This window comes from Triticum urartu, chromosome 3A, assembly GCF_056163025.1.
Source record: "Triticum urartu cultivar PI428250 chromosome 3A, HENAU_Tu73, whole genome shotgun sequence".
NCBI lineage: Eukaryota > Viridiplantae > Streptophyta > Magnoliopsida > Poales > Poaceae > Triticum > Triticum urartu.
The window spans coordinates 635,483,850-635,507,988 of NC_141875.1; the positions used below are offsets into that span (position 1 = coordinate 635,483,850).

The 24,139-nt window shown below is 46.3% G+C and overlaps 3 protein-coding genes, 2 non-coding genes and 1 pseudogene across 5 annotated transcripts; 2 read left to right on the plus strand and 4 right to left on the minus strand.

Moving 5' to 3' along the window:
• The first annotated feature begins 375 nt into the window (after positions 1-375).
• Positions 376-3,039, plus strand: LOC147980977 (uncharacterized). Its single transcript, XM_087515820.1, has 3 exons — positions 376-421; positions 610-2,189; positions 2,320-3,039. Exons 1-3 carry the CDS (start codon positions 376-378, stop codon positions 3,037-3,039), a joined length of 2,346 nt encoding a protein of 781 aa, XP_087371946.1.
• A 2,269-nt stretch (positions 3,040-5,308) lies between these two features.
• On the minus strand, positions 5,309-10,807 carry LOC147980978 (uncharacterized). The gene is made up of 6 exons (XM_087517005.1): positions 10,654-10,807; positions 8,886-10,465; positions 8,011-8,755; positions 6,013-6,281; positions 5,823-5,906; positions 5,309-5,734 (listed from the first exon to the last, which is right to left on the minus strand). The coding sequence occupies exons 1-6, from the start codon at positions 10,697-10,699 to the stop codon at positions 5,309-5,311; spliced, it is 3,150 nt and encodes a 1,049-aa protein (XP_087373131.1). The 5' UTR covers positions 10,700-10,807.
• Positions 10,808-12,021: 1,214 nt separating this feature from the next.
• On the plus strand, positions 12,022-12,330 carry LOC147980979 (uncharacterized). The gene has a single exon (XM_087515821.1). The coding sequence runs from the start codon at positions 12,022-12,024 to the stop codon at positions 12,328-12,330; it is 309 nt and encodes a 102-aa protein (XP_087371947.1).
• A 442-nt stretch (positions 12,331-12,772) lies between these two features.
• Positions 12,773-14,496, minus strand: LOC125548450 (chitinase CLP pseudogene; annotated as a pseudogene).
• Positions 14,497-16,978: 2,482 nt separating this feature from the next.
• On the minus strand, positions 16,979-17,051 carry TRNAK-CUU (transfer RNA lysine (anticodon CUU)). Its single transcript has one exon. It is a non-coding gene; the product is annotated as a tRNA-Lys (tRNA).
• A 7,001-nt stretch (positions 17,052-24,052) lies between these two features.
• Positions 24,053-24,125, minus strand: TRNAK-CUU (transfer RNA lysine (anticodon CUU)). The gene has a single exon. It is a non-coding gene; the product is annotated as a tRNA-Lys (tRNA).
• Between the last annotated feature and the right edge of the window lie 14 nt (positions 24,126-24,139).

Consider the following 24,139-nt stretch of genomic DNA (forward strand, 5'->3'; position numbering starts at 1 on the left):
TTGCACGTACAGTCCCTGTACTCGTTGGTTTGGTCCAGAACGGTCCTGGAACTTGCGCGTTGCCTCGTTACGATCCTGCTACTTGCGAAACTGGTCCATCGACGGTCCTGCGGCAGGCCCACGTACGTACACGACTACATGTCCTGCCACATCAGCACAGGCCGACGCGGGCCGATTCAGTTTTTGCAAAGGGGGCCCTTGCTTTCAGTCGAGTCCTGCACCCGTCGAGGTAGGCAGAGGCAACGACGAGCAGCGGCGGCGGTTGATTGAGATCGGTGGCGATCGGCAACGCGATAGCGAGCATTGAGGGAGAGAGTAGAAGGCGATCGGCGATGGCTGCGAGGACATACCCATCGTGAGTCGTCATCGACGGCGATGGTTCCCGTCCAGCGGCACGACAAGGGTCCTGTACCCAAATATGGTGAGTTCGTTTCCGGCTCATACCTCTCCTCTGGCTGTTGTTAGTAGGGAAATATTGTTTATTGATTTGGAGCCTTTCCATGATCATCAATTTAGTTCAAGTTGGTACTGATTTGGTTAGGGTTTGGATGCAGCCGTAGGGTTTTTGAACGGATAAACTGAAAAATTTGTTTTTCCTTTGTTTGACAGCACACGAAACTGATCACTTCACTGGAGAGTTCGTTCATGGTGGATTTTTTATGGGGATAGGAGGCAATAGGTCCTATGTTAATGGAAGGAAGGTTTGTTATGATTATTGCGAGGCTGACATGACATGTATGGCCATGTTTGATGAGTTAATTGAGACATTGGGTTATGAAAGGAAAGCAAGTATTAACACATACTTGTTGCTGCCTGGTATGCAAATCAATGAAGATGGTCTTCGATTGTTATCAAAGGACAGCGACACAACCTGCATCAGGGCAATGGTTAGAGAGGGACATAGGTTTCTCATGTTTTATCTTGAGCATGGGGATAACATTACCACAGAAACATGGGATATTGTTATTGAAAACCCCACCCCTCAATTGCATGATGTTATCAGGCCTATGAAGTGCAACAGAGAGCAGGAGCATGAGAGTGTTTTGGAGCAGAGCAATGTGCCATACAGTCATGTTGATGAGGGTACAAAAGAAGGGACAAGTACATGCAGAGTGAGAGGAAAAACAGAGAAAGAAGATGACGCGGGCAGTGATGATGAATCGTCTGACTCCGATTATGCTCCATCATTAGTAGATAGTGACTATGATCTAGAGGATGGTGATGAAGATTTGTTCATTCACAGGAAGCAGAATGGTGCGGAGAAGGAATGGAAAGGGAAAGGAAAAGAAGTTGTAGAAGATGACATTTCTGAAGATGATAGACTGGACCTTCCAGATTCAGATGAAGAAGACATGAAATTCAATTTCAAATACTTTACAGAGGCAGATATGAATGAGCCAAAGTTCCATTTGGGTCAAGTGTTCTCGTCTATTGATCAGTTGAGGAAAGCAATTAGAGAGTACAGCTGCAAAGAGAGGTTGAACATAACATTTCCGAAGAATGACAAAACTAGACTTGGAGCTAAATGCAATGATGGATGTCCCTGGTATTTGTATGCATCATATGACAACAGGACACAATCAATTATGATCAAGACATTCATAGATGAACACACTTGTTGCAAGAAGTGGCAAGTAAAAGCTTTTACTGCCAGATATATAGCTCATAAGTATGTGGAGAAGATCAGAGCAGATGAGAAAATGACACTAAAGGGTTTAGGGTCACTAGTGCAACAAGAATGGAACATGAAAGTCAAGAGGGGAAAACTTGGTAGAGCTAGGAAAATTGCACACAACATAATATATGGAGATGAAATTGCACAATACAATAAGTTGTGGGACTATGGGCATGAGTTGAGGAGATCTAATCCAGGCAGCACTTTCTTTGTTGAGCTTGCCAATGATGGTCAATTTAGGAAATGTTACTTCTCATTTGATGCATGCAAGAGGGGTTTTTTATCATCTTGTAGGCCAGTTCTCTTTCTTGATGGAACCCATTTGAAGACCCAATTTGGAGGCATTCTCTTGACAGCTATTGGAATGGACCCCAATGATTGCATCTTTCCAATAGCTTTTGGTGTTGTCGAAGTTGAGAATACCAAAAGTTGGAGATGGTTTTTGAATGCTTTGAAAGAAGACTTAGGCATTGCGAACACCTCGCGATGGAGCATTATGTCAGACAAGCAGAAAGTAAGATCATATGTCTCATGTATTTTATTAATGCTCACATGCATTTTATTGTTCTAATCAATTCTACATGCTTACATAGTTTTATTATCATAATTAATTCGGCATGCTTACATTGCTTTATCTCAACCAGGGATTAATTAGGGCTGTTAAGGAACTATTTAGTGACTCGGAGCATAGATTTTGTGTTAGGCATTTATGGCAGAATTTCACAAAAAACTTCAAAGGTGAAATCTTGAAGAACCAACTGTGGAGATGTGCAAGAAGTACTACAAAAGGTCAATTTAGGGCCAACATGGATCAGATGCTTATTTTAAATAAAGAAGCTCATGATTGGTTGGATGAGTTAGATCCGAAAACATGGGTTAGAGCTTCTCAAAATGAATTCCCTAAGTGTGATGTGCTATTGAACAATAATTGCGAGGTGTTCAACAAGTACATCTTAGAAGCAAGAGAAATGCCCTTCCTAAGCATGGTGCAGACAATAAAGGGGCAGATAATGGCAAGAATTTATTCGAAGAAGGAAGAAGCAGGGAAGTGGCATGGCAAGATATGTCTAAAAATTAGGAAAAGACTTGAGAGGCATGTGGAAGCTGCTAACACATGCACTGCTGACCCAGTAGGACTTGGGATATTCCAAGTTAATGATAGAGGTGCTGATTTTGAAGTGGACATCAAGTCGAGGACTTGCAGCTGCAAGAGATGGGATTTGACTGGAATTCCATGTTGTCATGGAGTGGCTGCTTGTAGGCATGAAAAAATACCTCCTGAAGAAATGGTGCATTCATGCTACTCCATTGAGACATATTTGAAAGCATATGAGCATATTAATGGAGTGCATTTGCACACCTAAAAGTGACTGAAACTTTCCATAGTGTGTCTTAAGCAAATATTGGAGTGAATTGCACGTACAGTCCCTGTACTCGCTGGTTTGGTCCAGAACGGTCCTGGAACTTGCGCGTTGCCTCGTTATGATCCTGCTACTTGCGAAACTGGTCCATCGACGGTCCTGCGGCAGGCCCACGTACGTACACGACTACATGTCCTGCCACATCAGCACAGGCCGACGCGGGCCGATTCAGTTTCTCCTAACCTGAGCGAGAAAAGAGGAAATCCCCCAATTCGATCCCCAAAATTAGATAGAAATCGCTAACCCTAGAACCACGGCCGCCGCCGCCGGCGGCGGCGACCTCCGGTAGCTCCGTTCCCGGCCCCGACAAGAGTAGGAGTCCTTCGGGCCGAGGCAGTGTTGTCCCAGCCTGCGCCGGCCCCTTCCTTCTTATGCGGGCGGAGGCGAAGCTGTCCCAGCCGTCACCCGCCCCGGCTAGAGCATGAGCGCCTCTTCCTGTGCGGGCGGAGGCAAAGCTAGCCCAACAGTGGCCTGCGCCTGCGATTCCACCGTCCACCGTCAGCGTGCACGGGTGGGTTTCCCGCAGCAGGTGTGGCGCCGCGGAGAGCCACCATGTCTTCGGCCGGAGCCGAGCCGCGCCCGCAATGAAGGCCTCCCTGACGGTGCGTGTGAGCCGGACTTCGCATGGGCGTGCTGAAGGAGCTTCACGGCAAGCTGATTGACATCGAGCTGCCCTCTGACAGGTGGGAATTGCAGGTCAATGCATTGCTGCGTGACTCGTGTATCGATAGGAAGGTGCTCAAGGTGGTGGTGCCTCTGCCAAAGGTTGGAATGCTGGCAAGGAGGACGGTCGCCGCCTGCTCCGGCGTCACCGACGAGAACGCGGGAGTTGTTGGAGGCGTGTCAAGTCTGGACAGTACTGAAGTTTAGTACTTTGGCTTGTGTAATGGCATTGGGATGTTTGTTACCATCCTGTTTGAAATGTTGTTAGTTAAGTTAGATGATCTGGGGTGTGTGTAATCTTTTGGTAATTTCATAGTTGTGATCTGTGCTTGTTCTTACATGAGCTTTGTAATTTGAACAAAAATTCTAATGTGATATACTGTGTTGTGAGCTGGGCTATATTAGAGCTTTGCCATTTGGTCAGGTGCCATTTGGTCATGTATGCTGTGTATTTTCTCCTGGAATTGGTACTGTGATGTGCCATTTGATCATGTCAAGTGCAGGATAAAGTACATGGATTATATATATGTATGTATGAACAGTACAAGCATTATATGGTCATGTGCTGTTACATATGGTCATTCTCTGCATTTTTTTACATAATTTAGACATGAGCCTGGGCAATGTTCATAGAACCTGGGCAATGTATGAGCATGAACAGTACATGTATATGCACAGTGCAGGCATTATATGGTTATGTGCTGTACCATTTGGTGTTGCACTGCATTTTCTACATGATTTAGATATATGAAGATGCAATGTTAATAGAAACTGGGCAATGTATGAACATATCACAGGGAATATGCAAATCTGAGGACAGAAAATATCATAGGAAATTTGAAAATCTCAGGAAACGAAATGTCATAGTTTTCCAAATATCCTCCAAAATAAGATGATCATTACATCCTGGGCACCATGATCATGAACATAAGATGATCATGTGGAAAAATAAACATGGTTTCAACTACATAATAGTCCATAAGAAACTGAATTTGGCACATCACATGAACTAGACTACTACTTGAAATAATCAAACATTCTAACTTTTCTTGGCATCTTAAATTGAGTGTTTTGCTGGCTTGGAAGACTTCTTTTGTTGGAAGTGCCTTGTTGACCATTTGCTTGGTCCATTTCCTTCTATTTTTGCAGCCATGCCCTATACCTCTCCTCATCAGCTCTTAACCTCATTGCTGCCATATCATCTAGCTTATTTTTCTCCTCAAAGGCTTTCCTTGTTGTAGATGATTGAGGCCTATTAACCTCCTCTTCCATTACTGGAGTAGTTTGAACCCTATTAACCTCTGTCTCGCATGTTTTTTCTTTTGCTTGCATCTGCTCCTCACAAGCCTTTTGCTTTGCTTTCTCCTCTTGCTACTGATATTCTTTCCATCTCTGCTGCCTTTCTTGCTCCTCTTGTTGCATGAACAGGAAATTCATTTCCTCCCTTTCATATGCTTGCTCTGCCTCTCTCTTCTTCTCTTCTTGAATTCTTTTTTTTCTGACCTCTTTTGCTTTGCCTCTAGTGCTTCTCTCTTTTTGTCTTGCATAGCTAACCTTTTTGCCTCGGCAAGTGCAAATTTCTCCTCTTGAGCTTTCCTTTTTTTTCTTCAGCAGCTCTTTTTCTTGCCTCGACTGCTAACTTTTTCTCCTCCAGTATTGCTTTTTTCCTCTCTTCAGCACCTTGCCTCTTTTCTTTCATCTCTTGCTTTCTCCGCTGAGCTGCTATCATTAATTTGTTCTCTTCTTCTCTAAGCTTTGCCATTGCTGCATTAAATTTGGCTTGATCCGCAACCTCCCTTCTCTCAGCAGCTGCCTTCAATTTGGCCAAAGCTAAAACCTCTCTCTTCCTATGAACATTTTCATGGATTGTGGCAGTTGTCTCTTGCATAGGGGGCTGCATTTGGACATTTGCTTGAATGAAAGCATTTTCTGGTAAAGCAGTTGGCTGCACATTTTGTCTCTGGCGTGACTGCGTCTGCAATGTTAAATATTGGATTTGAGTTATGCATGTGGCATAGATAAATATTTCAGAAATGTCACTAAGAAAGCACATACAAACAAACCTCAACAATCAATGTAGAAATGACCTCTGCTTCATATGGAGTATGTTCTGGTTGACTCAAACCCATGGTGTGCATATTTTGCTCCTATATTAATAATGACACTTGCTATTAATTAAATACATTGGGAAATGACACACACAATTAATTAAATATATATATGGGAAATGATACATGCTATTAGAGATATTACCTGTGTTAGGACAGGATCCTCATTTTTTGAATCAGAGGAAACTGGTGGCTCGGCTCTAACTATCTTGCCCTTTTTCTTTGGTCTCAAACCAAGCTTGAAATCAGTGCATCCTCCAATATTGTGGCCTGCAGCACCACAATAGCTGCAATGGATAACAGCCCTTCCTCTATCCATTTTTCTCCCTGCCCTGCCTTCTTTCTCTTCTGGTTGTTGCCTCCTGTTTTTCTTTCTTCTTCCCTTCTTTTTCAGAATTGGTGGAGGAAGTATTTGTTGGGGAACATTGCAGAAAACAAAAATTTTCCTACGGTTTCACCAAGATCCATCTAGGAGTTCATCTAGCAACGAGTGATTAGATGCATCTACGTACCTTGTAGATCGCGAGCGGAAGCGTTCAAAGAACGGGGATGATGTAGTCGAACACGACGTGATTCAAATCACCGATGATCTTAGCACCGAACGGACGATGCCTCCGCGTTCAACACACGTACGGAACGGATGACGTCTCCTCCTTTCTTGATCCAGCAAGGGGGGAAGAGAGGTTGATGAAGATCCAGCAGCACGACGGCGTGGTGGTGGATGCAGGGCGTCACAGTAGCAGGGCTTCGCCTATACTACGAGAGAGAGACGCAACGGGGAGAGAGGAAGCACCAAAGGCTGAGGTATGAAGTCCTCCCTCTCCTCAACTATATATAGGAGGGCCAAGGGGGGGGGTGCGCAGCCTAGGAGATCCAATCTCCTAGGTGCGGCTGCCAAGGGGAGGTTTCCCTCCCCCCCAAAGCACCTAGGGGTGCCTTCCACCACTTGGACTCTTCCTTGGTGGAAACCCTAGGCGCATGGGCCTATAGGGGCTGGCGCCCCAGCCCACTATGGGCTGGGTTCCCTCCTATTTCAGCCCATGGGGCCCTCCGGGATAGGTGGCCCCACCCGGTGGACCCCCGGGACCCCTCCGGTGGTCCCGGTACAATACCGATAACCCCGAAACTTGTCCCGATGGCCGAAACAGCACTTCCTATATATAATTCTTTACCTCCGGACTATTCCGGAACTCCTCGTGACGTCCGGGATCTCATCCAGGACTCCGAACAACATTCGGGTTACTGCATACACATATCTTCATAACCCTAGCGTCACCGAACCTTAAGTGTGTAGACCCTACGGGTTCGGGAGACAAGCAGACATGACCGAGACGACTCTCCGGTCAATAACCAACAGCGGGATCTGGATACCCATGATGGCTCCCACATGCTCCACGATGATCTCATCGGATGAACCACGATGTCGAGGATTAATCAACCCCGTATGCAATTCCCTTTGTCAATCGGTATGTTACTTGCCCGAGACTCGATCGTCGGTATCCCAATACCTTGTTCAATCTCGTTACCGGCAAGTCACTTTACTCGTACCGTAATGCATGATCCCGTGATCAACCACTTGGTCACCTTGAGCTCATAATGATGATGCATTACCTGAGTGGGCCCAGTGATACCTCTCCGTTATATGGAGTGACAAATCCCAGTCTCGATCCATGTCAACCCAACAGACACTTTCGGAGATACCTGTAATGCACCTTTATAGTCACCCAGTTACGTTGTGACGTTTGATACACCCAAAGCACTCCTACGGTATCCGTGAGTTACACGATCTCATGGTCAAAGGAAAAGATACTTGACATTGGAAAAGCTCTAGCAAACGAACTACACGATCTTTGTGCTATGCTTAGGATTGGGTCTTGTCCATCACATCATTCTCCTAATGATGTGATCCCGTTATCAATGACATCCAATGTCCATAGCCAGGAAATCATGACTATCTGTTGATCAACGAGCTAGTCAACTAGAGGCTTACCAGGGACATATTATGGTCTATGTATTCACACGTGTATTACGATTTTCGGATAATACAGTTATAGCATGAATAAAGACAATTATCATGAACAAAGAAATATAATAATAATAATGCTTTTATTATTGCCTCTAGGTCATATTTCCAACAGTATTTCTCTGCCATACATCCTCTGCCACTCAGCCACATCTCTGCATGGCATGATAATATGCTCATATGCTTTCAAATATGTCTCAATGGAGTAGCATGAGTGCACCATTTCTTCAGGAGGTATTTTTTCATGCCTACAAGCAGCCACTCCATGACAACATGGAATTCCAGTCAAATCCCATCTCCTGCAGCTGCAAGTCCTCGACTTGATGTCCACTTCAAAATCAGCACCTCTATCATTAACTTGGAATATCCCAAGTCCTGCTGGGTCAGCAGTGCATGTGTTAGCAGCTTCCACACGCCTCTCAAGTCTTTTCCTAATTTTTGGACATATCTTGCCATGCCACTTCCCTGCTTCTTCCTTCTTCAAATAAATTCTTGCCATTATCTGCCCCTTTATTGTCTGCACCATGCTTAGGAAGGGCATTTCTCTTGCTTCTAAGATGTACTTGTTGAACACCTCGCAATTATTGTTCAATAGCATATCACACTTAGGGAATTCATTTTGAGAAGCTCTAACCCATGTTTTCGGATCTAACTCATCCAACCAATCATGAGCTTCTTTATTTAAAATAAGCATCTGATCCATGTTGGCCCTAAATTGACCTTTTGTAGTACTTCTTGCACATCTCCATAGTTGGTTCTTCAAGATTTCACCTTTGAAGTTTTTTGTGAAATTCTGCCATAAATGCCTAACACAAAATCTATGCTCCGAGTCACTAAATAGTTCCTTAACAGCTCTAATTAATCCATGGTTGAGATAAAGCAATGTAAGCATGCCAAATTAATTATGATAATAAAACTACGTAAGCATGTAGAATTGATTAGAACAATAAAATGCATGTGAGCATTAATAAAATACATGAGACATATGATCTTACTTTCTGCTTGTCTGACATAATGCTCCATCGCGAGGTGTTCGCAATGCCTAAGTCTTCTTTCAAAGCAGTCAAAAACCATCTCCAACTTTTGGTATTCTCAACTTCGACAACACCAAAAGCTATTGGAAAGATGCAATCATTGGGGTCCATTCCAATAGCTGTCAAGAGAATGCCTCCAAATTGGGTCTTCAAATGGGTTCCATCAAGAAAGAGAACTGGCCTACAAGATGATAAAAAAACCCTCTTGCATGCATCAAATGAGAAGTAACATTTCCTAAATTGACCATCATTGGCAAGCTCAACAAAGAAAGTGTTTCCTGGATTAGATCTCCTCAACTCATGCCCATAGTCCCACAACTTATTGTATTGTGCAATTTCATCTCCATATATTATGTTGTGTGCAATTTTCCTAGCTCTACCAAGTTTTCCCCTCTTGACTTTCATGTTCCATTCTTGTTGCACTAGTGAACCTAAACCCTTTAGTGTCATTTTCTCATCTGCTCTGATCTTCTCCACATACTTATGAGCTATATATCTGGCAGTAAAAGCTTTTACTTGCCACTTCTTGCAACAAGTGTGTTCATCTATGAATGTCTTGATCATAATTGATTGTGTCCTGTTGTCATATGATGCATACAAATACCAGGGACATCCATCATTGCATTTAGCTCCAAGTCTAGTTTTGTCATTCTTCGGAAATGTTATGTTCAACCTCTCTTTGCAGCTGTACTCTCTAATTGCTTTCCTCAACTGATCAATAGACGAGAACACTTGACCCAAATGGAACTTTGGCTCATTCATATCTGCCTCTGTAAAGTATTTGAAATTGAATTTCATGTCTTCTTCATCTGAATCTGGAAGGTCCAGTCTATCATCTTCAGAAATGTCATCTTCTACAACTTCTTTTCCTTTCCCTTTCCATTCCTTCTCCGCACCATTCTGCTTCCTGTGAATGAACAAATCTTCATCACCATCCTCTAGATCATAGTCACTATCTACTAATGATGGAGCATAATCGGAGTCAGACGATTCATCATCACTGCCCGCGTCATCTTCTTTCTCTGTTTTTCCTCTCACCCTGCATGTACTTGTCCCTTCTTTTGTACCCTCATCAACATGACTGTATGGCACATTGCTCTGATCCAAAACACTCTCATGCTCCTGCTCTCTGTTGCACTTCATAGGCCTGATAACATCATGCAATTGAGGGGTGGGGTTTGCAATAACAATATCCCATGTTTCTGTGGTAATGTTATCCCCATGCTCAAGATAAAACATGAGAAACCTATGTCCCTCTCTAACCATTGCCCTGATGCAGGTTGTGTCGCTGTCCTTTGATAACAATCGAAGACCATCTTCATTGATTTGCATACCAGGCAGCAACAAGTACGTGTTAATACTTGCTTTCCTTTCATAACCCAATGTCTCAATTAACTCATCAAACATGGCCATACATGTCATGTCAGCCTCGCAATAATCATAACAAACCTTCCTTCCATTAACATAGGACCTATTGCCTCCTATCCCCATGAAAAATCCACCATGAACGAACTCTGCAGTGAAGTGATCAGTTTCGTGTGCTGTCAAACAAAGGAAAAACAAATTTTTCAGTTTATCCGTTCAAAAACCCTACGGCTGCATCCAAACCCTAACCAAATCAGTACCAACTTGAACTAAATTGATGATCATGGAAAGGCTCCAAATCAATAAACAATATTTCCCTACTAACAACAGCCAGAGGAGAGGTATGAGCCGGAAACGAACTCACCATATTTGGGTACAGGACCCTTGTCGTGCCGCCGGACGGGAACCATCGCCGCCGATGACGACTCACGGTGGCTATGTCCTCGCAGCCATCGCCGATCGCCTTCTACTCTCTCCCTCAATGCTCGCTATCGCGTTGCCGATCGCCACCGATCTCAATCAACTGCCGCCGCTGCTCGTCGTTGCCTCTGCCTACCTCGACGGGTGCAGGACTCGACTGATAGCAAGGGCCTCCTTTGCAAAAACTGAATCGGCCCGCGTCGTCCTGTGCTGATGTGGCAGGACATGTAGTCGTGTACGTACGTGGGCCTGCCGCAGGACCGTCGATGGACCAGTTTCGCAAGTAGCAGGATCGTAACGAGGCAACGCGCAAGTTCCAGGACCGTTCTGGACCAAACCAGCGAGTACAGGGACTGTACGTGCAATTCACTCCAAATATTGAAGAAAAAATCCACTGGGACTTCTAAAATTTCCAATCGCCTGTGTTTAGCAATTCATTTTTCTTTTATGCTTTATGTAGATTTACTATCTCTATAATTCAAATTTTGATTTAGATTTTTTTGTGTGGAACCTGTGTATGTAGCAGGCATAGGTTGATTGGTCAAATTTACTTCTAATGACCATGTGCCAACCTAAAACCCTGTTCTTTTAGGGTCCAATCTTTTTTTTAAGTACACCTAGACATACCATAACTTTATAAATGGTAGAATTGAAATTATAAGAAACTGCCACTCACTGCGAACAATGAGCGTAGCACACACTGCACCACTCATGATCAAGTCTGCATACAGACAACACTGCAAAGCAAGCTACAACACAAAAAGTCTATCCTGAGCTGACACACACACCCCGTCTTGACCGACGCCGGACGCCTCTGAAGACCACCATCTTCCGTAGAACATCGCTTGTCGACGCACCCTCTACTCTGAATGCCTAAGAGAAGGTGGTAAGTGGAATGGAGGACTTGCTCCGGTCTAAAGGAAACACCGTTATGGAGACAACGGCGACGATTTGCGCTGGCCGGAGATGTTCGAGAATATGCTTAAACAGATTGGAACTTGGTATAAGTACGAGCTATAAGAGCAATTCTAACGGGCCGACCTAAACGGATGGTGTTTTTATTCGCTTTTTGCCTGTTTGGATCGGCCGCCGGCCCGCCGTCCGTTCTCTTTTAGTTTTTGATCGGCAGTGCGCCCAACGGGCCGATCCATTTCATGACAGCGTGCGCGCTTTAGATCATGCCAGCTGGCGCTCCAGCGCGCGGGAATGGTTCGCGCGCGCGCCGCGGCCGGCGCTCGTTATAAGAAGGCGCTCCCTCCACACTTTGCCCCGCTCGTTGTCCGCCGCCCACTCGTCTCGCCTCTGCGCCACCATGTCGATCCGCCGGCTGGGCGCTTCGGATTTTCGCGGAGTCCGCGAGCGCCGTTCCGGCGCCTTCTCCTCCGAGATCTGGTTTCGCGAGAAACGTCTCATCCTCGGCACCTTCGACACCGCAGAGGAGGCGGCGTGGCGCCTCCTGAGGCCTCGTCGGGATATGAATTTTCCCGACGTGTTGAGCCAGCGGACGCAGGATCTGGCGCCTCTCCCGCGGCTTTTCACCGACGAGGATCGTCGTGTCCACTGGAGGCGGCAGCGTTACCTCGCTATCGCCGAGATGGACGTGGAAGCTATGGTGGTGTAGCGCGAACACTTCCCGCTGGACATCATCGACGAGCGCCAGTTCTACAAACAAAGTAGGCTGGAGAGGGACGCGAGGAGGACGGAGCGAGCCGCCTATCGGGAGGACAAGCGTTCGCAGAAGCAGGCCGCTCAATTGAAACAGAAGCTACGAGAAACGTCAGGTTGGGACTTTGAAGACGAGCAGTATGCTGACGCCTACATTCAGATGTCGGAGGACGACATTACCGAGTCGGAGTCAAAAAGCGACGAGTAGTGGTCTTTTCTTTTATCTGTGTACGCTAGAACTATCTATATATCCATTTTACGATCTAAACGGACGGCCGCGGACGAAATGGGTCGTCCCATTCGAGTTGCTCTAACGTGCCAACCCGTGTACTTCTTGTCTCGCAGAGTGAATGGTTTTGCTCTGAATCTGAAACTCTGAATCCATATCACACACAAAAGATCGAAGAGCAACTTTTGCAAGATGAGATGGAACGGCGTGACAAATGCCGCCGCTGGCTACCGCCATGATCAACAACATTAATTCTTAGCATCCAGTAGCAGCTAGCTAGTGCTTAGTTCAGTAGAGTAGAGGAGGTACATATTTATTTATTTATTATCCAAAGAAGAGGCAGCAAAAGGCCTAGTAGCCGGTGGTCTTGGTGAAATTGAAGTGGCCGCACTGCGTGAAGAAGGGCAGCCTGACGAACCCGAGGCGCTTCCTGGCCACGTCGAACTCCAGCACGGTGTTCTCCATCTGGAACCCTCCGACGAGCACCGCCGGCGCGCTGCGGTCCCCGTCCTTCACCCCCTCCATCCGCGCGAACGCCAGGCACGCCGTCCCCGGCCTCAGGTCCACCATCGAGCTCAGCCCGTTCATGGTCCAGTTCGTGCCGCCGCCGAGCGTCAGCGTCACGCCCGGCACCAGGTACCCGATCCGGGTGTTGGCCAGCGACTGCGTGTCGTAGCACAGCTCGAATGGCGGCACGGGCTTCACCGGCCGCGCCACGGGCCCGCCCTGCGCGCCCTGCGCCTTCAGGGCCCTGGCGAACGCGTCCACGAACGGGCGGTACACGTCGGGGCGGAGCAGGGTGAAGGGCACCTTCGTGCACACCACCGCGGCGCCGGCGCCGGGCACGCGGGTGCTCTCCACGGCGATGGACTGGAGCGAGACGTAGTGCGCGGGCGGCATGCCCTTCTTGGCGGCGACGAGCGGCGTGTAGACGAGCTCCTGCGTGAAGTCCCTCCCCGGCTGCGCGGAGACCTGGAACGGGCCGCCGCCGAAGATGGCCACGCCGGTGTTGCCGGAGGACCCGCCGCGGGGGAGGCAGAGGAGGAACTTGTTGGGGACGCTCTGCGCGGACGCCACCTGCGCCGGCAGCGCGAGGCCGGAGCCCGCGAGCCCGGCCACGCCCGAGGCGCCCCGCGGCAGCGACTTGAGGAGCCTGCTGGGCGCGCACGCCGCCAGGGCCCGCACGTTCACCTGGCTCACCGGGTGGACGCCGTCGGTGGTGTTGGCGACGAACCTCGTGTGCACCAGGTCCCCGGGCGCGCACGCGCCGGTGACGGGGTTGTACGGATACGCGGTGCAGGTCCTGTCCTTGCGCGTGTCGTGGCCGCAGCCGCGCGCGCGGCAGCCTGGGATGTGGAAGGCGTTGGCGAGGCGGCAGGTGGGGCTGTTGCACGGGAACTCGGCCGGCAGGTGGCCGCGCTGGCACGTGGACCAGACGAGCGGGCCGGCGGTGTCGACGACGAGGTCAGCGCCGTAGTGGAAGGGGATGGTGTAGAGGAGGGTGGCGGGGTCCTTGGTCACCGGAACGAGCACCGGGAGAGGCTTGCACGACGCCGGCCACGCCAGCGAGACGGCCAGGACGAGGAGGGGGAGGAGCCGTGCTGCCATCTTCCTTTCTGGGTTCGCAGGGGATGTTTGGTGTCGAACTGTAACTTGCGACTTGCTGAGTGGAGTGTGGCATTGTTTATATATTGTGGAGGCTGGAGGTGAGATCTCTCGGCACCGGAAATAATGGCGGGTTCCCGCCGACGGTGAGGAGTAGTTAAATGGTTTTGGCCTGCGGCAGTGTCGGATCGTGCTGCGGCGTACTGGGGAAGGCATGCATGGGCGTGATCGATCTGATGGGGAGAAACCCATGTTCTACCTATCTGTCCATCCCTGTGGCCTGTGGGGAAGTTGCTTCCATGAGATGCATTGACCTTCTCACAGATCGCGCCGACGAAGAGTTCTCCCGTGCACGCCATCGTCAATCAAGCAGCGTCTACAGAATCGGGACTAACGATTTTGTTTGCGGTATATAGGAGCAGTGGCGGAGCTTAGTGGAGAGCAACCTGGGCCGTTGCCCCCCAGCCCATGAGAAAGCTAGCATATATCCCCTAGTATTCAGCCCATATGTCCAGTTAAAATCAGCCCAAAGTTATGTATTTTTGCCCCTCCAGCCCATTTGCCCCTCTACAAATTCAGCCCAAGCTAGGAGGAGTTGCCGAGTAGTGAGCTGCTCCTGGTTTTCAGTTGGCTGTAGACCGGATTGATGCATGGGTGGAAATGTTTCACACCTTGATTGGCAACTTATGCAATTTCATGCCATTTTTTGCGAGCTGAATGTAGCTGAGATGGTTAGGTTCATTGTGGGAACCAGTCCACCAGGTTCAAGTCATAGATTTGACGCTGCTGCTTGCGCATTTCTGCCCACCGACCACGAGGCGGCTGTGATGGCTTCATCACTCTCAAAATGGTGTGCCGACTCGGTATCTCTGAGATGCTCGGTATCTCAAAATGTATAATGACGTTGATAGCTTGGTTTAGGCTGATTTTAGGGAGTCTCGTGTTTTGGTTGGGTTGGTGAGGTGGCGGCATTCCCCAGTTTAGGAATAATGGCCTCCATGTCTTATCCCCATTAAGTAGGTGCACTCAGTGCCGCTGGAGGGCGTGTGTAAGTGTGTGTCCGATAAATCTTCCTCGATTCGATCGACTTTGGTCTCCGGTGTTGTCTAGACTTAATCGTCGTTCGTGGCCTTTGGAACACCTACATGATTTTTTTGGGTCTTCTTTTTTGGGATGATGATTTGTTATGCAAATAGCGGTAGTTGGTGTCTTCTGGTCTACATCGAAGCCCTGCTTCTAACTCTTGAATTAAAATAAGTTCAATCCAATGAGACTGATGCTTAAAGGTGTCATTGGTCTTTGCTTACCGAGCATTACTGATGGATGCAAGAGGAATAAGATTTCCACACCACTAACGATTTAAATGTAAACATAAATAAAATATAAGCGTAATTTTTTTGCGAGGACTATAAGGATATGTTTGTAAGGTCTTGTGATACTAAATATATGGCATAGGCCTTACACAAGAAAAGATGTCGGTGGCTTTTAGTCAGTGGTCCCATTTGTAAGGAGGGGCAATTTGGTCTTAAAATTGTCTCAGCCCAGGGCCCTTTGAAACCTAATTTAGATGTCAAGTAAATCATATATAGCGGTAGGAAGCTGGTATCTGTGGTGGATTCATTGGCAGTTCAGACATGATGGATCACCACCTCTTACTTTTAAATGGCTGATGTCGGTACTGGCTATTGCAAACAATTTTCACCAGGCTAATGAGAAGAAGATGGGTAATAATGAAGAAAGATGGAGGACGCGAGACCTCAGGTTTGTCAAGTTAAATGTTGATGCCACTTTTTATATTGATGAAGGTGTGGGTGCTACGACAACTGCAATTAGCCAATTAGGGATGAAAAGGGCTTGTTCCTAGCGGCGCAATGTAAATTTATACACTATGCCGCTAATGTGGTCACCACCGAGGCCCTTGCGATGAGAGATGGGCTGGCATTTGCAAACTCACTTGGCTTCCCTAGGATTGAAGCGGAGTGTGATTCCCCGATTGTGGTAGAATCATGTGATGGCCAAGCAAGATGGTGGCATGAAGCAGCAGCAATTTTCGCCTAATGTGTGGATATTTCTTTGTTGATCGGGAAGGTCAAATCTCACGTTCTTGTAACCAAGCAGTGCATGTGTTATTGAATCACACTTATTGTAATAGGATTTCTCTTCGCTGGATGGACAAGCCTCCGAGCTGTCTAGTTTCTAAACTTGTGAACGATGTAATTCCCTTTTTAAGTCAGTAAAGCATGATGACCTTTCCTTAAAAAAAACACCAAAGCAAGAGGACAAAACTGAGGAAACCTAAGATTTGGAAGGGTAATCTGTGGGTATCGGCCTTCCATGCCTACGGGTTCCAATACAACCACAACTGGCTACGCTGCAGCAAGATAGTTAGTCCGTGTTCTCGAGATACTTGGTGGTGGCTTTGCGGGGAAGACTCCTGGTTGGCGCGATGTGTCAGCAGGTCAATGCGTAGTACTCGTTCAATCGAAGCCACCTTCACCAGATAGAGCATGGCTATGGATTTCTCTAACCTTAATCAGATAGTAGCATGCATGGTTTCCCTAACCTGCGGGTGGGTTGACACGCCAAACCAGTTTAACTACGAGCAAGCAGCAAACTGGGTCGCCGTGCAGTCGACGGAGATGGACATTGGATGTGCGATGAGAGGTCGCACATGCTGACTTGCACACTGGCTCACGTACAACTGATCCTCATGCACGCCGTATCATGGCATGCACCAGCAATGACGTGGAGGAAGAAAAAAATAGAAGGTCGCCCACCGTGGGGCTCGAACCCACGACCACAAGGTTAAGAGCCTTGCGCTCTACCAACTGAGCTAGACGGGCTTTGCCGTTTTAGTTTTCATTTTTCATTTGTCAGTACATTTTCCAAAATACATGCACACAAGGCTCGTTTCTACTCCAATTTGGAAACGGGTACGGAGAAGGAAACATCCGTATCTGTTAGTGCACAATTATACACACTAATTATGCGGAGTTTAAGAATCCTAATCTGTTTTTTACTGCGTGTACGCCATGGAGTCGAAGACTTCTAAGAGCCGAATCCCTCAAAACTTTTTTTTTCGGGTGCTCAAAACTTGAATCCATCGTTCTATCATTCATCCTTTAATTGCTTGTATGTTTTGATTAAACTTTTGTTAGCAGATCCGTCAAAACTTAATCCCCCCAAAAAACACACAATTTTTTTGCACACGAGTTCATTTCAAACACAAGTTTAAACATCATACATAACTTAATTAAACAGTCCATTATCTACTAACAATACACCGACATCGAGCTAGCTAAAGCATCGCGATGATAAACTAAAAATAGAACTAGACTGAAAAATTGGTTGTATTCCTCGTCGGAGGAGGAGATGGCTACCACCCTCCCCCGGAGTGGTTGTCGTCCTGGTTGTTGGTGGTGGGTCGACGCTACAACATCAAGTCATCCTTTTCCTCGTCGTCGCCGAGCTCCTTGAACATTTCCTCATGTTTGGCCTCGAGGTGGGTACGTTCTCCATGAACTTGAAGAACGTGTGACTCTCGGAGAAGATCAATAGGTCCTCCTCGAGGAGTGTGACCACAAAGGCAACATCAGCGCGCTCGGTCGAGCGATAACCCTTCTCCTTGGCTCGGAAGGCACAATGGTGATGGTGATCGCGGTTACGGCGTCGGCGAGGATGTTTAGTGCTACTTGTGAGCCGCGTTGGGATTTCCCCCGAAGTGCAAGGGTGAAGCAATATAGTAGCTGATAAGTATTTCCCTCGGTGAGAACCAAGGTTATCGAATCAATAGGAGGACCACGCAAATCCTAGTAAACGGTACCTGCACACACAAGAGCAAATACTTGCACCCAACACGGGCAAGAAGGTCGTTAATCCCCTTGAACTCGTTACTTGCAAGGGTTAAATCGGGTAGTGGTGGGTATATAAATTGAAAAGAAAAATAAAAGGAGAAAAATTGCAGCAAGGTATTTTTTTATTTTAGTAATATGATTAAGCTAGACCCGGGAGCCATAACTTTCACTAGAGACTTCTCTCTCGAAAGAATAGCATACAGTGGGTAGACAAATTATTGTTGGACAATTGATAGAAAAGCGCATAGTTATGATGTTATTCATGGCAATGATCACATATATAGGCATCACGTCCGTGACATGTAGACCGACTCCTGAATGCATCTACTACTATTACTCCACCAATCGATTGCTATCCAGCATGCATCTATTGTATTAAGTTCATGACAAATAGAGTAACGCTTTAAGCAAGATGACATGATGTAGACAGAATAAAACCAAGCAATATGATTAAAACTTATCGTTTTGCCCCTTAATGGCAACAATACAAATACATGTCTCGCTACCCTTTTTGTCACTAGGTGAGGACACTGCAAGATTGAACCCACTACAAAGCACCTCTCCCTCTGAAGATAAATCGATCTAGTTGGCCAAACCAAATGGATAGATCGAAGAGAAATACAAAGATATAATAATCATGCATAACAAAGTTCAGAAAAGACTCAATTACTTTAAATAAATAATTTGATCATAAACCCACAATTCATCGGAACCCAACAAACACACCGCAAAATTGTTTCGGATGGCTCTCTGGGGTTTTCCCAATATTTGAGAATTTATGGAAGTGGAATTAGATCAAACGGAGCCACATGGAGTCCACAAGGCATTAGGACGCGCCCTGTTGCCTTGTCGTCTCCTCGCTTCGCGTGTGGTCTCCTCCCCAAGCTTCTAGGGTCTCTTTTGTCCAAAAAAACTTGTCAAAAAGTTTCGTAGCGTTTGGACTCTGTTTGGTATAGATTTTTCTGAAAAACCAAAAACAAGCAGAAAACAACAACTGGCACTAGACACTGGGTTAATAGGTTAGTTCCCCAAAAGATATAAAATAGTATAAAAATATCTAAGATTGGTAATATAATAGCATGAAATAATAAAAAATGATAGATACATCGAAGACGTATCATTTAGCTTCGTTTGTCTCTCAAAAAGCAAAGCACAGTGTCTTGGCATGTTTGTGCGCGGAGGAGGTTGTCTGCATGCGTCGACACTGTGCTTTGCTTTTTGAGAGACAAACGAAGCTAAATGATACGTCTTCGATGTATCTATCATTTTTTATTATTTCATGCTATTATATTACCAATCTTAGATATTTTTATACTATTTTATATCTTTTGGGGAACTAACCTATTAACCCAGTGTCTAGTGCCAGTTGTTGTTTTCTGCTTGTTTTTGGTTTTTCAGAAAAATCTATACCAAACAGAGTCCAAACGCTACGAAACTTTTTGACAAGTTTTTTTGGACAAAAGAGACCCTAGAAGCTTGGGGAGGAGACCACACGCGAAGCGAGGAGACGACAAGGCAACAGGGCGCGTCCTAATGCCTTGTGGACTCCATGTGGCTCCGTTTGATCTAATTCCACTTCCATAAATTCTCAAATATTGGGAAAACCCCAGAGAGCCATCCGAAACAATTTTGCGGTGTGTTTGTTGGGTTCCGATGAATTGTGGGTTTATGATCAAATTATTTATTTAAAGTAATTGAGTCTTTTCTGAACTTTGTTATGCATGATTATTATATCTTTGTATTTCTCTTCGATCTATCCATTTGGTTTGGCCAACTAGATCGATTTATCTTCAGAGGGAGAGGTGCTTTGTAGTGGGTTCAATCTTGCAGTGTCCTCACCTAGTGACAAAAAGGGTAGCGAGACATGTATTTGTATTGTTGCCATTAAGGGGCAAAACGATAACCCACTTGCCCCACGACTAGAGCCTCATGTCGTGGTACTTCGACAACGGCGATAGCTGTGACATGATCGGCTGCACAGGCACTTAGTGAAGGAGGCAACAGCTCCGGACAACGGCATGAGCTAGAGGGGAAGGTGGTGAGCCGCACAAGAAGGTGGTGGTGTTGGGGAACGTAGTAATTTCAAAAAATTTCCTACGCACACGCAAGATCATGGTGATGCATAACAACGAGAGGGGAGAGTGTTGTCTACGTACCCTCGTAGACCAACATCGGAAGCGTTATGACAACGCGGTTGATGTAGTCGTACATCTTCACGGCCCGACCGATCAAGCACCGAAACTACGGCACCTCCGAGTTCTAGCACACGTTCAGCTCGATGACGATCCCCGGACTCCGATCCAGCAAAGTGTCGGGGAAGAGTTCCGTCAGCACGACGGCGTGGTGACGATCTTGATGTTCTACTGTTGCAGGGCTTCGCCTAAGCACCACTACAATATTATCGAGGATTATGGTGGAGGGGGCACCGCACACGGCTAAGAGAACGATCACCAAGATCAACTTGTGTCTAGAGGTGCCCCCCTGCCCCCGTATATAAAGGAGCAAGGGGGAGGGGCGGCCGGTCAGGAGGAGGCGTGCCAGGGAGGAGTCCTACTCCTACCGGGAGTAGGACTCCCTCCTTTTCCTTGTCCAACTAGGAGAGGGGGAAGGAAGGGAGAGAGGAGAGGAAGGAAAAGGGGGCGCCGCCCCCCTCCTTGTCCAATTCGGACTAGAGGGGGAAGGGGTGCGCGGCCTGCCCTGGCCGCCCCTCCTCTTCTCCACTTTGGGCCCATGAGGCCCATTAACCCCCGGGGGGGTTCCGGTAACCCCCCGGTACTCCGGTTTTATCCGAAACTTCTTCGGAACATTTCCGGTGTCCGAATATAGCCGTCCAATATATCAATCTTTATGTCTCGACCATTTCGAGACTCCTCGTCATGTCCGTGATCACATCCGGGACTCCGAACTCCTTCGGTACATCAAAATATATAAACTCATAATGAAACTGTTATCGTAATGTTAAGCGTGCGGACCCTACGGGTTCGAGAACAATGTAGACATGACCGAGACACGTCTCTAGTCAATAACCAATAGCGGAACCTGGATGCTCATATTGGCTCCTACATATTCTACGAAGATCTTTATCGGTCAGACCGCATAACAACATACGTTGTTCCCTTTGTCATCGGTATGTTACTTGCCCGAGATTCGATCGTCGGTATCTCAATACCTAGTTCAATCTCGTTACCGACAAGTCTCTTTATTCGTTTCGTAATACATCATCTCGCAACTAACTCATTAGTTGCAATGCTTGCAAGGCTTATGTGATGTGCATTACCAAGAGGGTCCAGAGATACCTCTCCGACAATCGGAGTGACAAATCCTAATCTTGAAATACGCCAACCCAACATGTACCTTTGGAGACACCTGTAGAGCTCCTTTATAATCACCCAGTTACTTGTGACGTTTGGTAGCACACAAAGTGTTCCTCCGGCAAACGGGAGTTGCATAATCTCATAGTCATAGGAACATGTATAAGTCATGAAGAAAGCAATAGCAACATACTAAACAATCGGGTGCTAAGCTAATGGAATGAGTCATGTCAATCAAATCATTCTCCTAATGATGTGATCCCGTTAATCAAATGACAACACATGTCTATGGTTAGGAAACATAACCATCTTCGATTAACGAGCTAGTCAAGTAGAGGCATACTAGTGACGTTTTAGTTTGTCTATGTATTCACACAAGTATTATGTTTCCGGTTAATACAATTCTAGCATGAATAATAAACATTTATCATGATATCAGGAAATAAAATAATAACTTTATTATTGCCTCTAGGGCATATTTCCTTCAGGTGGCGGTGCCACAAAGGTGGTGCAAGCCTCGAGAGGCCAGAGTGGCTAAGCGCCGACAGTGAAAATGGATGAGCGGCGGGGTAGGCTATGGTTTGGAGGGGTGGGTTATAGTCAGAGGCGGGCCAATTGGTCAGCGCACCGGTCACCAGGCCATGAATGTGGGACGGAGCAGTCTCCCTATTTTTTCTATTGAGTAGTGCTCTTCTTAGAGAAAATGAGACATAGGGGAAAGTTTTGTGGGGGTGAAAAGTTACTTTTTGAGGGATTAAAGAAAGTAAGAGATATAAAAGATGGGTTTTAATTCTTTAAACAAAAAATTCATGTCCCAAATATAATTTTGGGAGGATCGATTAGAGTCTAGGGATGCTCTAACAACAGGAAGAGGAAGGTATCATCAAAGTTGTTGGACGATCTTACCCTTTTATTTTATTTTTCAATTTTCAATGGGAGGGGGGGGTCATCACCTGGATCATTTCACTAAAAAAACATTTTTTTGACATTTAAGGGGAAGAAGTTCCACCATCTGAATCATTTCATTTAAAAGCAGTATGTTTACAACATTTGACGTGGAGAAATACAATTCAAGCGTGCACGGGATATTCCGGGAATGATCCATCATCCATGTTTTCTTTTGAGATTAGTGCTAATTGTGTGATTGTTTTTAGATTTTGTCTTGTTTCAAAGTGTTACATTAGGTTTTCTTCTTGTTCCAAAGTGTCCTTTAATGTTTCATTGTGTATCATCGCATATCAGCAAACCTGGTCCAAAACAAGTGTCACATGGTGCTACACGTTGAAACAAGACAAAACCCGAGCAAAACATTTTGGAACGAGATAAATTTGGACAACAACCAGAAAAGTAAAATGAATCTCAAAGTAACCATGGGCTATTTGTAGTGCAATGGCCATCCATCATCATTCATTCATGCACTGCATATGAAAACTGGATTCCTGGAGAGTAAAAAAAATACAGTGTCGACGCATGCAGACAACCTCCTCCGCGCGCAAACATGCCAAGACACACTTGCGCCCCCGCGTCCGGGTTACAGATCGTCACCCACTTGCCCCACGACTAGAGCCTCACGTCGTGGTACTTCGACAGCGGCGGCGGCTGTGACATGATCGGCTGCACAGGCGCTCAGTGAAGGAGGCAACAGCTCCGGACAACGGCATGAGCTAGAGGGGAAGGTGGTGAGCCGCACAAGAAGGCGGTGGCGGTGCCACAAAGGTGGTGCAAGCCTCGAGAGGCCAGAGTGGCCGAGCGCCGATAGTGAAAATGGATGAGCGGCGGGGTAGGCTATGGTTTGGAGGGGTGGGTTATAGTCAGAGGCGGGCCAATTGGTCAGCGCACCGGTCACCAGGCCATGAATGTGGGACGGAGCAGTCTCCCTATTTTTTCTATTGAGTAGTGCTCTTCTTAGAGAAAAATGAGACATAGGGGAAAGTTTTGTGGGGGTGAAAAGTTACTTTTTGAGGGATTAAAGAAAATAAGAGATATAAAAGATGGGTCTTAATTCTTTAAACAGAAAATTCATGTCCCAAATATAATTTTGGGAGGATCGATTAGAGTCTAGGGATGCTCTAACAAGAGGAAGAGGAAGGTATCATCAAAGTTGTTGGACGATCTTACCCTTTTATTTTATTTTTCAATTTTCAATGGGAGGGGGGGGGGTCATCACCTGGATCATTTCACTAAAAAAACATTTTTTTTGACATTTAAGGGGAAGAAGTTCCATCATCTGAATCATTTCATTTAAAAGCAGTATGTTTACAACATTTGACGCGGAGAAATACAATTCAAACGTGCACGGGATATTCCGGGAATGATCCATCATCCATGTTTGCTTTTGAGATTAGTGCTAATTGTGTGATTGTTTTTAGATTTTGTCTTGTTTCAAAGTGTTACATTAGGTTTTCTTCTTGTTCCAAAGTGTCCTTTAATGTTTCATTGTGTATCATCGCATATTAGCAAACCTGATCCAAAACAAGTGTCACATGGTGCTACACGTTGAAACAAGACAAAAACCGAGCAAAACATTTTGGAACGAGATAAATTTGGACAACAACCAGAAAAGTAAAATGAATCTCAAAGTAACCATGGGCTATTTGTAGTGCAATGGCCATCCATCATCATTCATTTATGCACTGCATATGAAAACTGGATTCCTGGAGAGTAAAAAAATACACAAAGCGCCCACCGTGGGGCTCGAACCCACGACCACAAGGTTAAGAGCCTTGCGCTCTACCAACTGAGCTAGACGGGCTTTGTTGTTTTCAC